Source organism: Leptinotarsa decemlineata, unplaced genomic scaffold (genome assembly GCF_025532065.1).
Source record: "Leptinotarsa decemlineata unplaced genomic scaffold, Ldec_3_MD MMD2_P_RNA_scaffold_2, whole genome shotgun sequence".
Classification (NCBI taxonomy): Eukaryota; Metazoa; Arthropoda; class Insecta; order Coleoptera; family Chrysomelidae; genus Leptinotarsa; species Leptinotarsa decemlineata.
The window spans coordinates 521,152-536,044 of record NW_027412529.1 but is presented as its reverse complement, the minus strand read 5'-3'; the positions used below and the strand labels follow the sequence as shown (position 1 = coordinate 536,044).

The 14,893-nt window shown below is 35.3% G+C and overlaps 2 protein-coding genes across 2 annotated transcripts in view; both read left to right on the top strand.

Annotated features, from left to right (window-relative positions):
* Positions 1–8,540, top strand: part of LOC111507785 (sodium-dependent serotonin transporter) — an 83,467-nt gene extending 74,927 nt beyond the window's left edge. Inside the window, exon 11 of the mRNA XM_023163140.2 lies at positions 5,917–8,540. Coding sequence (XP_023018908.2) covers positions 5,917–5,994 — 78 coding nt within the window. The 3' untranslated portion in view covers positions 5,995–8,540. The remainder of the gene's footprint in view (positions 1–5,916) is intronic.
* Positions 8,541–11,499: 2,959 nt separating this feature from the next.
* Positions 11,500–14,893, top strand: part of LOC111507786 (uncharacterized) — a 3,523-nt gene continuing 129 nt past the window's right edge. Inside the window, exons 1-4 of the mRNA XM_023163141.2 lie at positions 11,500–11,794; positions 14,212–14,313; positions 14,471–14,619; positions 14,744–14,893. The exon at positions 14,744–14,893 is cut by the window's right edge and continues 129 nt beyond it. Of these exons, the coding sequence (XP_023018909.2) occupies positions 11,720–11,794; positions 14,212–14,313; positions 14,471–14,619; positions 14,744–14,893 (476 nt within the window). The 5' untranslated portion in view covers positions 11,500–11,719. The remainder of the gene's footprint in view (positions 11,795–14,211; positions 14,314–14,470; positions 14,620–14,743) is intronic.

Below are 14,893 nucleotides of genomic sequence, written 5' to 3'. Positions count from 1 at the left end.
CCGACTATTTTACAGTTAAAATTTAACGACGAAAAATGTATTGCTGTCGGTTTGCAAATAAACACATTGTATATAAAAAAAGCTAGCCTCGGTCTACAGTCTACTTCCTCAAGCAGCGGAGAAATGAATCATTTTCAAGTCGATGTTCTGTGATTGAGTCGGTTTAAAAGTGAAAAATATAATGAATTTCACTAGTTCGGACTTCCATTGTCTACTATATAAAATAATTTGAAATCCCTGAAACAACTAAAAAAGAAGAATTGAAAATAACAATTATATTAACCAAAATAAACCTGAAATGAAATAATAGTGAAATAAAATACAAGTAAAAATAGAACAATTGAATAAAAATAAAGAAATGAAAAAAGAAAATAAAAATAAAAAGTGAAGAGATTCCAAGTCACGTTAGTTCACGACGTTTCGATTGTTAGTATCTACAATCGTCTTCGGGTGATGACTGGACTGATTCCTCCGAGAGATGACTATTTATAGGTCGTTCGAGTACTTTCACTTATCCCCGCTTTCCATTTTCCGCTTCACTGGTTCCGTGGGAGATGACCGTTTTGGCGGGAGTTGGCCATTTTTCGCTTGATGATGGGTTTCCATATGTTGCGTATTTCTACGCTGGCTTGGCTGAATACGTTGTTGGACAACATGTATGCGGCTTCCTTGAATTTTCTCCTAAACCAATGTTCCTCTCTGTGCAAGATCTCAGCTTGGGACCACTCGATGTTGTGTTGATGGGTCCAAACATGGTCTGCTATTCCTGATTTGCTGGTTTCCCCTCTCTGTGTATGTTTCTTGTGCTCGGCAAAGCGAACATTCAATGGCCTCTTAGTTTCACCAATATAGGATTTTCCGCACTCGCAGGGTATCCGGTAAATGCAATTCTTGGAATCGCAGTCCGCGTTTGGTGGCCTGGTTTTCGTGAGGCTGCTACGGATAGTGTTACCGGATCTGAAGCAGGTTCTGATGTTGTACTTGGAACCAATTCTTCTTATCCTCTCCGATAATCCTCTGATGTAGGGAAGTGCAAGCACTGGTTGTGACGGCTTCTCTTCCTTGCGAGGCTCCTGCTGTCTTCTAGCCAAAGTCTTTTCTACCATCGCTTTCGAGTAGCCATTCCGTTGAAGATCATTTTTGATGATGTCTAGTTCCTTCTCGAGACCTTCCTTCGTATTACAAAGCCCAAAAGCACGGTCTAATAGAGTCTTGATAATTCCTCTTTTAGTCGATTGATGGTGGTTGGATTCGCGGTTCAGATACTGTCCCGTATGAGTGGGTTTTCGGTATACAGATGTTTCCCACTTAGTGTCGGTCCTCTTCACCAAAACGTCTAAGAATGGCAATTCGTTGTGGATTTCCTTCTCGATTGTGAAATTGATGGAAGGTCTCACGCTTTTGATGTGTTTCAGGAAGGCGTCTAGTTCAGTATTCCCATGGTTCCATATTATGAAGGTGTCGTCAACATATCTCAACCAGACTCGAGGTTTCTTGTGGGCTTCTTCAATGGCCAGAGTTTCAAACCACTCCATATATATATTGGCTATGACTGGTGAAAGTGGCGATTCCATTGGCAGTCCCTCATCTTGTGTGAAAAATTCGTCCTTCAGTTGGAAATAACAGTTTCGTACACAGCATCCTAGTAATTCCATGATTACTTCTATAGGTAGATTCGTTCTCTCTTTCAGGTTTCCGTCTTCGAATAGCTTTCTCTGTATGATTTGGAGTGCTTCTTCGACCGGAACCTCGGTGTAGAGGCTTTCCACGTCGAAACTAATTAGTTGATCCTCCTCTGTGACCTCAATTGACCCTAGTAGTTCGACAAAATGCCTTGAATTCTTCACAAAAGACAATGTTTTTCCTTGTTATGGTTGTATTAAGGGAAGTAAAAATCTACATAAGTTTTGAGTAGCCGAATCTCTGGAGCTTTGGCTGGAAGACAGCAGGAGCCTCGCAAGGAAGAGAAGCCGTCACAACCAGTGCTTGTACTTCCCTACATCAGAGGATTATCGGAGAGGATAAGAAGAATTGGTTCCAAGTACAACATCAGAACCTGCTTCAGATCCGGTAACACTATTCGTAGCAGCTTCACGAAAACCAGGCCACCAAACGCGGACTGCGATTCCAAGAATTGCATTTACCGGATACCCTGTGAGTGCGGAAAATCCTATATTGGTGAAACTAAGAGGCCATTGAATGTTCGCATTGTCGAGCAGAAGAAACACACACAGCGAGGGGAAACCAGCAAATCAGGAATAGCAGACCATGTTTGGACCCATCAACACAACATCGATTGGTCCCAAGCTGAGATCTTGCACAGAGAGGAACATTGGTTTGGGAGAAAATTCAAGGAAGCCGCATACATGTTGTCCAATAACGTATTCAGCCAAGCCAGCGTAGAAATACGCAACATATGGAAACCCATCATCAAGCGAAAAATGGCCAACTCCCGCCAAAACGGTCATCTCCCACGAAACCAGTGAAGCGGAAAATGGAAAGCGGGGATAAGTGAAACTACTCGAACGACGTATAAATAGTTATCTCTCGGAGAAATCAGTCCAGTCATCACCCGAAGACGATTGTAGATACTAACAATCGAAACGTCGTGAACTAACGTGACTTGGAATCTCTCCACTTTTTATTTTTATTTTCTTTTTTCATTTCTTTATTTTTATTCAATTGTTCTATTTTTACTTGTATTTTACTTCACTATTATTTCATTTCAGGTTTATTTTGGTTAATATAATTGTTATTTTCAGCTATTCATTTTCAATTCTTTTTTTCAGTTGTTTTAGGGATTTCAAATCATTTTATATAGTAGACAATGGAAGTTGGAACTAGAGAAATTCATCATGAAATATTGTCAATCACCTTCAAACAAATGAAAAATATAGTATTTATTTTAACATTCAATGTTATTGTGTGATTTCTACACATCTACTGCACATCTTGAGGAAGGAGCTTCCCACCGGCAGCTGTAGATGTCAATTTCAACAAGTAGTTTTTATTATTAGCAAATAGAGTACAGTATTCAATTTCTACAAGTTCTGACTTCATACCACTGGATTTTCCGAGCTTTTGGCAACTTTGTTCAAACACCCTTATGAAAACAGAGCCGATATTAAATAGTTCGCAATGTAGGTAGGAAACTCACTTTATATACTTGAGAGCTCAATAAACGAGAAAGGTGCTATATTGCATTGAAACGCGAACAGGGTATGTGAATAAGTTTATTGAATCTCAAAGAGAAAGGATTTCAGAGATCGACTGTGCTTTAAACATACAGTGTATTTCTTTAATGTCCCCCTCTCTTATTTTTTGAACGGGTAAACTCAAAAAGTTGAAATGTGGGATAATTAAATGAATGCATGAATACTTTATTTTGAAGTGAAATTGACATATGAAACTTTCAAGATGGCGAATGGGCGCCATTTGGGAAAAAAAATTAAATGGAAAGGGGGTCTTGTGACACATCATTTTGAAATTCCTGACGAATACTTCACAACCCTAGAATATGAAGTCAATATCTTCATCCACTACGAAATGGTGAAACATTTAAAAATTTCCTGAAGACAAACACATTAATATCGATATTTCTAGAAATATCCCTTTTTTTGAGTCAGAATAAATCTATTTACAAGAAAATTCAACTAGAGAGTACATAACATTAAAATGAACAGTTCAAAAATAACTTTACAAAACGCTCAAAGGTGCGAACTCGTTTCCTCCTTTCATAAAAGAGGATGTATGCATCTCCACTCACAAGCGATTTTGGTGAAATTGGTGACACTTGTGAATCATTGTATTCGTGCCACGTGCCATTAAAAGGATGTCTGCAGAATGCTGTATAATGTCCGCTGTAGGTAGATCCAGTATGATTCGAAAGTGCATATAGATTATAACGACAAGGAGTCACATTTTCTGCTGCATAATAGTTCATGTCTAATCCATCGAGGAAATTCGATGGCAATATTTAACTTGCCTCTAAATCTTTCTGTTAGAGAAAATCTTTCAAAATGAATAACTAAAATATGGGGAAACTTATGGATCGATAGAGACTTTGTGCATTTTCTTCTTTCCTTGCAACTTGAACACGTCGGTTTTTCATGTCCATCCAAAGTTTTCTCTCTTGTGAAGAAATCCAAACACTGTGATAAACTCAATTGGTCAGTTCTTTCTGGTATGGGGAGTGACAAATCCCAGAAAGTATCGAAGGTTACAGATGAGTGTCCACAATGTGTGCACTTCATCGTGGATTTTAATTGACCAACGAAATTATCAACAATCTTAGAGTTATATGTACTCAAATAAATCAGCTATGACTTTTGTGCTTTTTCGTTGTCGCTCAATTTTTCGTTGATCTCCGTTAAGGTCGGTTTAGGTTTCTCAATAATTCTATTAACGTCATCATGTAAATCTTCTAAAAGATAACGAAGGAACTCCTGGGCTTCTTGATGCGCATGACCCATGAATCGAGGGGCAAAACTCTGAATCTGACTTTTTAAAGAGACTGTTCACTGCTCTATCAGATGAATTTTCTGACCACAATTCCTTGATAACTTCTGCAAAAGCTTTGATTAAAGCACCCTCCGACATATAAATATTTATTTCAATTTATTTGGAATACGCTAGAAACTACCGTAGACCCTCTCATCACTGAAGTCATCGAAGCGAATCCTAATGAATTCGATTGTATTCCGAAAAGATGGTGTACCACCACATCATCAAGTAAGAAACTATTTGGATACAACTTTTCCCGGTCTTTGGATTGGCAGTTGAGGTCCTACAGAGTGGCCAGCCCGCTTGCCAGATTTGACACCTTTGGACTTTTTTTATGGGGTATTTGAAGTAAAAGGTGTACGAAACTGAACCTGCTTCAATATTGGATATACGGCAGAGAATAATACATATTTGTAGAGATATTGACGTTACTGTGTTCGAAAATGTTCGACGTGAAATATAGGATAGGCTGTTCATATGTCAAAAAGTTCGAAGCAACCATTTCGAGCATCTTCTGAACTGACCTCAAGCTTATTACCTCATATTATGTAGTTAAATTTCAATATATTCAGGCAATTATTAAAAGTTCCGCCATTTTGTAGTAGTTGAAGATATTTACATTATATTCTAGGGTTGTGAAGCATTTGTCAGGAGCTTCAAAAAGATGTATCACAAGACCCCCTTTTCCATTTAATTGTTTTTCCCAGATGGCGCCCAGTCTCCATCTTGAAGGGGGGGTTATTAAAGAAATGCACCGTATATGGTTATGATATCGAAACCTAAGTCCAATCGTTCTAGTGGAGAAAAACGACACCGTTATCATTCTCATCCACCGTATTCACCGGATTTGGTCTCCTGCGATTTTTTCTCTCCTCGAACTTTGTTCTTGAATTTAAGAGACGCATGAAGCGACGGCGTTTTGCGACGATTGAGGAGATTAAACCAAGTCGCCGAGAAACCTTAAGGACATACCAAAAAGTGCACACCAGAACTGCTTCCAGAAAGGGAAAAAACCTGGCACAAGTGTAGTATATCAGAGGACGACTTCTTTTGGAAATCGATGATTTTTAACTGACTTCGTATACAATGGCCACACAGGCCACGTGAGCATAACCGTGGAGCATAACCTGAAAATTGGATATGAATATAAAGACAACAATAATCAGAGAAACAGTAAGATCTAAATATGAAAACGGATTATAGTATTCTTAGATCCGAAACTGAGCATTGTGAGAATCTTATCAAAAATTTTTCAGTAATTTTTTCGTCTATTATCTGTTTTATTTTTGTATTGTTCACAATAACCGTTGTTCAGTTGAAAACCAAAATTAGTGTTTCGGTTACAAAATTGCAACTCTGAAAACGTTTATCTTTGTAAAGAATGACTTGTTTGATGACCTGCTACTTTTTCAGAGGTGGAAGATGATGTGGAAAGCGGAACATTCCTCTGATAACAGCGCTCTAACCTACTGCGCCGGTACAGAAGTGTGACCTGAGAACATCCCCCATTCCTATACTATCGAATGGTTAGTCTAGATTTTTAGATTAGTAAAAATGTCTGTTGATAAAATTTAAATTAAAATCGGGTGGAATACCAGCCATATTCTGCCCGCTCTGTTTATTTGACGATTACTTTATTGTTAGATGTTGTACGAGTTAGATTTTTGCGTCAGATAACCAATCACAATTGCCAATTGCAATACTTGAGGCTGAAATCATTCATATAGTTCACTTCTTCATTGTAGCTTTTTACGTTACGGTCGGTTTATACATAGAAACTGTTAAGGGCCTAGAGTTGATCCCTGAGGAAGTTAATTTATGATCGACTGATTTTTTTGTTTGTATCACATTCGGTTTCGCTGAGATTGGTTTTCTGATCTGAAACAGCTTTAAATGGAAGTGAGTACTAACTAAATTTTGTAAATAGAAAACGCTAGTTGACAATATGTTTGTATAGAGAAATAAATGTTTATCAAACACTTGGGTCAGTCTAAGTCACTGTGCTCAGATGCTAAGGTGGATGTGGTGTAAATTAGTAGATAAGTAACTGTACAAATGAAGCTTCTTATACAGGGCGATGTTTTCCAAAGTAACAATACTGCTTTCCTATGGCGAAGAGAAGAAAAATCAGCCTTCGATTTTTCTCCTGGTTTCGGCTGCTGGAAGTTTATAAAGACAATCATGGCTTTGAACAAAAAAAATCAAAACCTCATTGTTGATAGTAATTTGAATATCGCGTTTTATTGCTTTTGAAATATTTAAACCCTTCAAGATAAAAAATTGTCATATAAAATCCACTTGCGTATTTTGTTATTTTCATTTTACTTTGTATCAGCTTTATTATTGTTTCGGACGTAACTGAAATGAATTTTGGAAAATATATCTGAGAATTGTTATATTCTCACTAAATCGAGAAATTATCTATACAGGGTGGTTACTTTTCATTGGAATTTATGCAGTGAGGTTACTAATGGAAGCACTTTTCACGTTGTACCTCAAGGCACCGTATTAGGACCGTTACTATTCTCCATCTCACTAAGAACTGTCAATATGGAATAATTATTTGTTGTTGACAGCTGAATTTTTGAATTTTGTGATAGCAACATATCTTTTTTGGAATTTTACTCTATAGAGCAACCGTTTTTTATTGATAATAATACGTCTTCATTCACCATAAAAGTACAATAAAAACAGACAGAAAAAGAAAACTGAAAACGACTTTCAGTATTAAGGTGTAAAGTGACTCGCATAGTCTCAGTTTCAAGTTTGGAAACAACTGTCTGAGGACGTTATAAGAAGTTTTATTCAGATAGCTGACATGTTCAGTGAAGCCAAGTTCTAGATCAAACTACAATCGTAAGTTTTTCATCTCAGTCACGAAAGGAAGTATTTCATTTTCGATTCGGACTTAAAAAGTGGAGTTGAAGAGCTCTCTGTTCTTCTTGGGTCCAAACATCATTATCGCAGATTTATTAGGATTGAGCTTGAGCTTATGAGCTGTAGAAATGTCAAAGATAGCTGGAAGATCCTTATTGGTATGTGTCTGGGCACATCAAGGCGATGTACATTGCATTTTTTTACAAACTGTTAAAATGGCAGATGTACAAGCTGAAAAACAAGAGCCCCAGGATAGATCCTTGCGGCACCTCCTTTGACACCGGTAGAGCATCCGGTACAACTCCATCCGCAACAGCTTTTTGAATACGATTCTTCAGATAGTTTCCTAAGAAAAACCAAGGAAGGCAAGTTTGTCACACAAAATCTCGTGATCAATGGTGTCGAAGGCTTTTCTATAATCCAGAAGTGCTAAACAGGTCACATTCTCATCATCTGCAGCTTTAAAAAGATCGTCGATATTTGACAGAAGAGTCGTTGTGGTACTGTGCTGAATCCTGATTGACATATTTTTCTTGTTCTTTCTGGTGAAATGACAGAAAATTCTTGTAAGATACTGAGTGCTGGGAATTCCTTTGCATCAGTATAAACATTCTTAAAATTAGGAATGTCATTGTTTTACACATTCAATTGATCTGCTGCAATTTATAATAGAAAGTTATTAAGACATTGACATTAAAAAGTTTCCACCCTGTTTATGAAGAAACCCCATTATCAATAGTCCTTTTATGTATTTTTTGTTGTTTACACAGATTCACAAACCACTAGGGCCTTGAGTTTGTGATATCTTTGTGACACCATTCAAAGTTTCATTTGAAATTGAGCGAAATAACAGCCATATTTCGTTCAAAGCATTTTGTAACATTAAATGGAAATTTATTGGTTTCTATTTCATTTTATCTGAACAATACTTTTGCTGGATTACGCCTTTGTTTGTTGGTGGAGGTGACTGCTTAAACGTCATGGATTTGAAGTTGTGTTTGAGCTTTTGTAGATTTCTGTGATAGTGTCCTGTGGGTTTTACAGCCATAAAACTCATGGAACAACTATTGAGAACTGTACTAACTATAATTGTATATTTCTTGAAGCCAGAACTTTGTACTTACTTTATTCTCATTTTCAATAAATTGCATTTATTTTTTTGACGTTGTATTACTTCATTTCTTGAATTCATCAGATATTTTGCCGATGATGCAACCTTGAGCAGAGCAGTGGATGAACTTAAAACTCCTCAACAAACCCTAAATAATATCCTAGACAAAGCACGATCTGGTTTGGATCAAATGAACTGATTTTAAATGAACAAAAAACAGAAGTACTAACTTTCGAAACAAGAAGCTCAAACCAAGCTGATAAAACTGCAGTTAAATTTTTAGGGGTTTACATTGACATACATTTATCGTGAGTAGAACATATAAATAACATACAGCGTGACTCACGGTCGATGGTAGATTAGACGTTCTCTGGAAAACGCAAAGCAAGATTTTTCTGAAAATTTCACTTCTCACATTTCCTTACCTGTTCTATCGATCTAAAATATTTTCAGCATTGCGGCGTTGCCACTTCCATCAAAAAGTCCTAGCAACTTTATTTTTTAACGGAACACCCCGTATATTAATACATTTTTGGAATCGCTCTGGTATTTTAATACTTTTTTGTTGATGATGTCCTATACCTATCTCTATTTGTTTTCGAGATAAAAAACAAATTGTGCTGAATATGGTCCAAAACATAGCCTTAATTGAAATTAAGTACATCAGTACTCTCGATTCATGAAGAGTTGATATTCTGATGATAGTTTGGACAAACTCGAAATATTCAAATAACACCAAGAAATCGACTCCATATCATACAAGGCGTGCTAAAATTACTATTATTTTCATTGTGCATGAAAGTAGTCAAAAGTTCATTTTTTCAAATGAAACCCCCTGTATATTACTCGGTATATTGAAAGATGGTGAAAAATGCTTCAAGATGATATATCATATTCCTATACCTAAATCGTCAAGTTTCCTCAATAAAGTCGCTTCTTCTAGAAACATTATTTTTTTTCAGAATTTGGATTTAGGTAGCAGTGGAATTATCAAGCTTATAGCAGTTCGGTTACTTTTATAAGTAATTTACAAAGAGTTATCGACGGTGTTTCGAATCATCTTCCAAAATGAATGCAAATATCAATTATTCAAACGAAGTTCTTAGGAAATTATTTATTATACACATGAACAAAGTGATCAAATCATTGTCAGAACGTGTGAAAAATTCAACCAAATGTATCCTGAATTAACACCAATGAACGAGAGGAAGTTTGTAAGGTTACAAAATAATTTCCTTAACTATGGCTCAAAGTTTCAGGGAACAACTGTACCAAAAATCAGTCATTTCTAGGTAAAAAAATAAGATTTTGTGGGCTAAAACATGTGAAAGTACAGACAATAACAGAATAGGATGATTCAAAATAACAAAATTGTAAACAAAATATCACATTTTCACAATAAATGCTGAAAATGTTGTCCACTACATTCTAAACACTTCAAAATGTTTTTTTCTACGCTATATATATATATATATATATATATATATATTTTCTAAAAATCTTGATTTTTTTTCAATTAACATAATGAAAAAAAAATCAAATTGCTCATTAACAATGTATTTGTTTGTAATAAATTTATTAACAATAGCTGTAAAAAATTAAAAAATATATTATTAATCAGTTTTTAGCCATGAGACATTAAAACATTAAAAAATTAGAAAAAAACATTTGTAATGTATTTATTATTTGGATGGAATTGAAAAACCGACGTGTTCGAAATGCAAGAAAAGGAGAAAATGCATAAAGTCCCTATCAATCCACAAGTTTCCCTATATTTTAGTAATACATTTAAAAAGATTCTCTCCAACGGAAAGTAGAGGCAAATTGAATGATGTCATCGAATTCCTCTAGAAGGATTGGATATGGACAATTTTGCAGGAGAAAATGGGGCTACTTGTTATAATCTATATGCACTTTTAAATCACAGTGGGACTACTAACAGAGGACATTATACAGCATACTGCAGACACCCGTATACTAGCGCGTGGCACAAATACAACGATTCACACGTGTCACCAATTTCACCAAAGTCGCTTGTGAGTGGAGAAGCATACGTCCTCTTTTATGTAAAGGTTGGAACAAAATCGCGCCTTTAAGATAACCGACGGAAAGTTTTACTCTTAGTTTCTTCAATTTTGTAATTTTTTTCAACTTCAATGATTATAACAATAATTTGCTTCACAGTAAAAAAAAATTATAAAATTATAATTTTCAATTGTTGATAAAAAATATAAAATAACAATTTTTTTATTTTGGCAACGGTAATCTATTTTTTTGCCTATTAAGGATAACTTCACCAAAGGAAAAAAATGCCAGGGTTGTAGTTTAATAATTATAGGGATTTTTATATTAACTTTCAATTCAGAAAAAGTTATTAATTAACAAATTTATAATCAACGTTAAAATTGGGATACAAATTTTTTGACTGCGGATTATTGTTTATTGATATATCCCAACATTACATGAATTTTTTCATTCCTTAATATTTACATTTAATATGTTTAAATAATTTTTTTTATGTCAGAGTGACGAAAGGCGCGCGGAAGCCAGACTACCCGCTTTTGGCTCTATTTTCAGGGCTCTGTAAAAATTATAGATAATCGAGATACAGTTTCGGAAGTCGGGACTTTTTTTACGCAAATTCATTGAACTTTTCAAATCTTTCTTCAAATTTCCAAAATTTTGAAAATTTTCCGAGATATTAAGAAAAAACTAAAGCCTCATTTTTTTTTCACTTAATTGTTTATAACTTTTGTAATTTTCATCGGCGCGTTTTCGGACCTTTCCTTAAACTTTCTAGGCAAAAATATGAATCGAATGACACCTTGGTCGTAATTTTTGGACAGGGCTGAAAAATGTCATCAAAAAGAGCTAAATCGAGTACCTACATGTGAACCTGACTAATAGGTGAAAATGATTATCAATCAGTTTCCACATTGCGAACAATAACACTTTATCAAAAAAAAGAAAGCTTTCACAAAACACACTCTGTACTTCTGTCAAATAAACTTCAAAATCAAACACCTGACATGACAGGAAACTTGAAAAACTGTCAAAAAATTTTCAACGTTATTAGAAACATAAAATTTCAGTAAACTCTCCAAAATAATGAAGAACAATGAATTATATTCTGAAGAAACATTCCCAATTCATAAAAAATGTGGCTGTGTCTTTGCAAACGGACAGTAACCCTTTCACTTGCCTGCCCAGTATTTTATTTTGACGTGTATGTTCATAGTTTTGTACCTGCAGTTTCATCAGCACACGAACACTTTCACAAGGTGGAAATCTCGATTGTATAGGGTAAGTGTGAATGCATTTCTTTTGAAGCAAGGGCAAATTTAGTGAAGGGTAAGGGGGGTAATTAATTTCTTTATGATTGTTGGCTGTGCTTTATAAATGGCTATTCAAATTCGTTTCTATACATGGGGATCTCGTTAACGATAAGAGATAGAGTGTCGTATTTCAGATACCTATTCAATTATGTAAAAAAATCGAATACTTATAGCTCTTTTGGTTCTGGAGATATACAGGAAAAACCAAAAAATCTCAAATTATGTTTTTGTCTATATCTCTCTTTATTCGTAGACATATTGAAAATCGGTCCACATTTTGCTATTGGCACTTGATGTGGGCTATCAGAATATGCCCATGAATCTTTTTTACAGGGTGTCATCTGACTTGTGCCACCCCCATCTTGGAATTTTGAATAGGAACCTGTATTTCTGTTGAAGTTTTTGGATCGTAGACGTTCACTTCATACTGAGAACTTAAATTTTGGTTTATATTTCCAGATGTTTCGGTTATATTTCATTATAATTGGGTGAATTATTCCCTTTTAAATTGCGACCCTGAATATTGGTTGACTGAGTTACCGTACATAAGTAAACAGAAGTAAATTCACTTCCGTCGGTGTCTTTGACGTTTCGGGTCAAGATTTTATTTTTGGCTGGCATGCTGGCAGGAGGGTGGGCAGCTAAAAGCTTTTTGCACCTCTGCACGAGGTTCAATCCAAAAATATATGATCATGATCTGACTTCATCATTGCTACGAGGCAATGTCTCATGTGTGGTTCTGTTTAGGAATTCATAAAAAAAAGACAAGGTGGTGAAAAAACGTATATTTTATGAAGTAAGATTAAACAATCGAATGAAACTCTAATATTTTTTTGTTAATGATGATAGAATCTAAGAAAAGACATATTTGCTATTTATAGTAGATTATTATTATAGTATTATATTATTATTACATAAATTGAAAGTAGGCTCCAAAAAAGTTATTTGAATATATATTGATACTTTGGTTTTGCAAAGATTTCAGTGGAAGTAATTGTTTTCCTACAGATACAAATCAAAACTTGATGTGGTTCAACAATTATTTTCCTTTGTGGATTTCCAATAGAACTGAAGGCATATACTATTCGTAAGGTTCAATTTCATCAAATTAAATTCATAATAAAAACTCTGCATAGTAATGACTTCACTATACATGGTCTATAACAATTTATTTTATGATTTTCGTTATATGTTCATTACTTCAATCTTACAAAATAAATGATAGAAAAACATACATTTTTTCGTCAATTGTAAATCGAAAAAAAATTAATGCCGACATCACCCTGCAAACTACAGCAACCCACAGCTCGACACTTGCTCATTTTGAAACTAGACACAAATTTTTCACAAATACTAAACAACATTTACAACGACTCACTCTGTAATAATATTCCATGCTTCAATTTGGCTCGCTTGGTAAACGCCTCAGATTCAGTCGGTTGCGCTGTAGTTCGGCCGCGCATAAAATTCGAGGGAATCTTGACTCAAATATGGCGGAGTGTGAACTTACTGGTGTTTACTTATATACTGTGACTGAGTTGAATAAAAACACAATAGCAACTTTCACGTCTTCCTATGTACCGTAGAGTTTTTAGATGGTTTTTTTCCAATTTTTAGGTACCTATTCATATTTTTTTCCATTGCTCTGAGCGTTTTCTACAATGAACTTCGAATAAGAAAACCTTTTATGATTATCTGAAACATATCTACAACAAAAATATATCATACGTGTTTTGATGAGTAGAAAAAAAAATGATAGCAATAATAACATCCGAAACGAACATTATAAGAAAAAATAAAGTTAATGATGGTGGCTGGAAGACGAAACGTCGGATAGTAAATCTGAAAACACCATTATGTAGCAGGAAAAAAGTGGCAATGTGGAAGTGCAATTTATTTTTGAATCCTTCGAAAAATGAAACCAAAAAAAATAAAAATCATTTTCCGAAATTTCTGTTTTCCTCCGGATATCTCCGGATATACTTGGAATTTCAGAACTTTCTCAACGGCATATTGTTAGTCAGGTAGATCCGCAACTTTGCCCCAATTTAACCATCTTCGTATCTCTCATAGTTTCCGAGATACCAATGGTGAGGATCGAATTTGAAACACCCTGTATACAATGCCACAATATAGGATTGGGTGGTCTTAAAGAACCTCGTTGAACCCTTCCGCTGCCGGGTCTGCTGACCGCCCAGACCCGAGCCCTAGTGATTTTTTTGCCCAGTGTAGCATATCTAACAATAGTGAAATATAAAATATTCCCCATTAAAATACTCAGGTATATTCACACCAGGAATCATTATTCCTGCTTGAACGAGCAGTTCATTATCAAAGGAGTTGCTTTGAGGATGAAGTTGAAGATTAAAAGTATTTTTGTTTCAGGATGTCGTGTTTCACTGGGTCTATTTTTACATAACGAGAATATGGCTTCTTTTTCTGAAATTCGGAAAATTTTTAGTGGCAACTCTGGACGAATATATAGAGGTAAATATAAATTTCACCTGCTCCTGCATTTATCAAAAACCCCACCAACACCCACTTACAACTAAAACTAAGTAAAAAACAGATGAAACAATGTTTCACATACATACCTCAATTTCAACAATTCATAGTTCAGTATTTTTTTCATCTTGACTTGCAGGAAACCAGCCCCAAGGAAGAAATTATCATAAATCAGACTTTAACGCATGCGTGCGTGTTCATGGTAACTCTAACTGTTTCTATAATACCTGCCCTTATTTTGAGCGCCCAACAAATCTACAGAAGACACATACCAAACTTCCTGATGTGGTAAGTTTATCATTCCTGCAAACCTAACTCTATATCCGGCTCGAAGGACCAAAAAAAAGTTGCCTCTCCAATATATTAAAGTGTTATTATTTGTTCGATTGTAATGGCAGGTTATTCTTTATAGGGTTGGAGAAGATCGTTGGACAAGGAGTGAGATTGGAACCTCTGGGCATTACTTGGAAAGACCAGCTCACGTCGCAACGTCTTACAAGAGTAATTACTCGAGCGCATACCGATCTAAAAGATCGACTAGTTTCGATTCAGATATATTTTC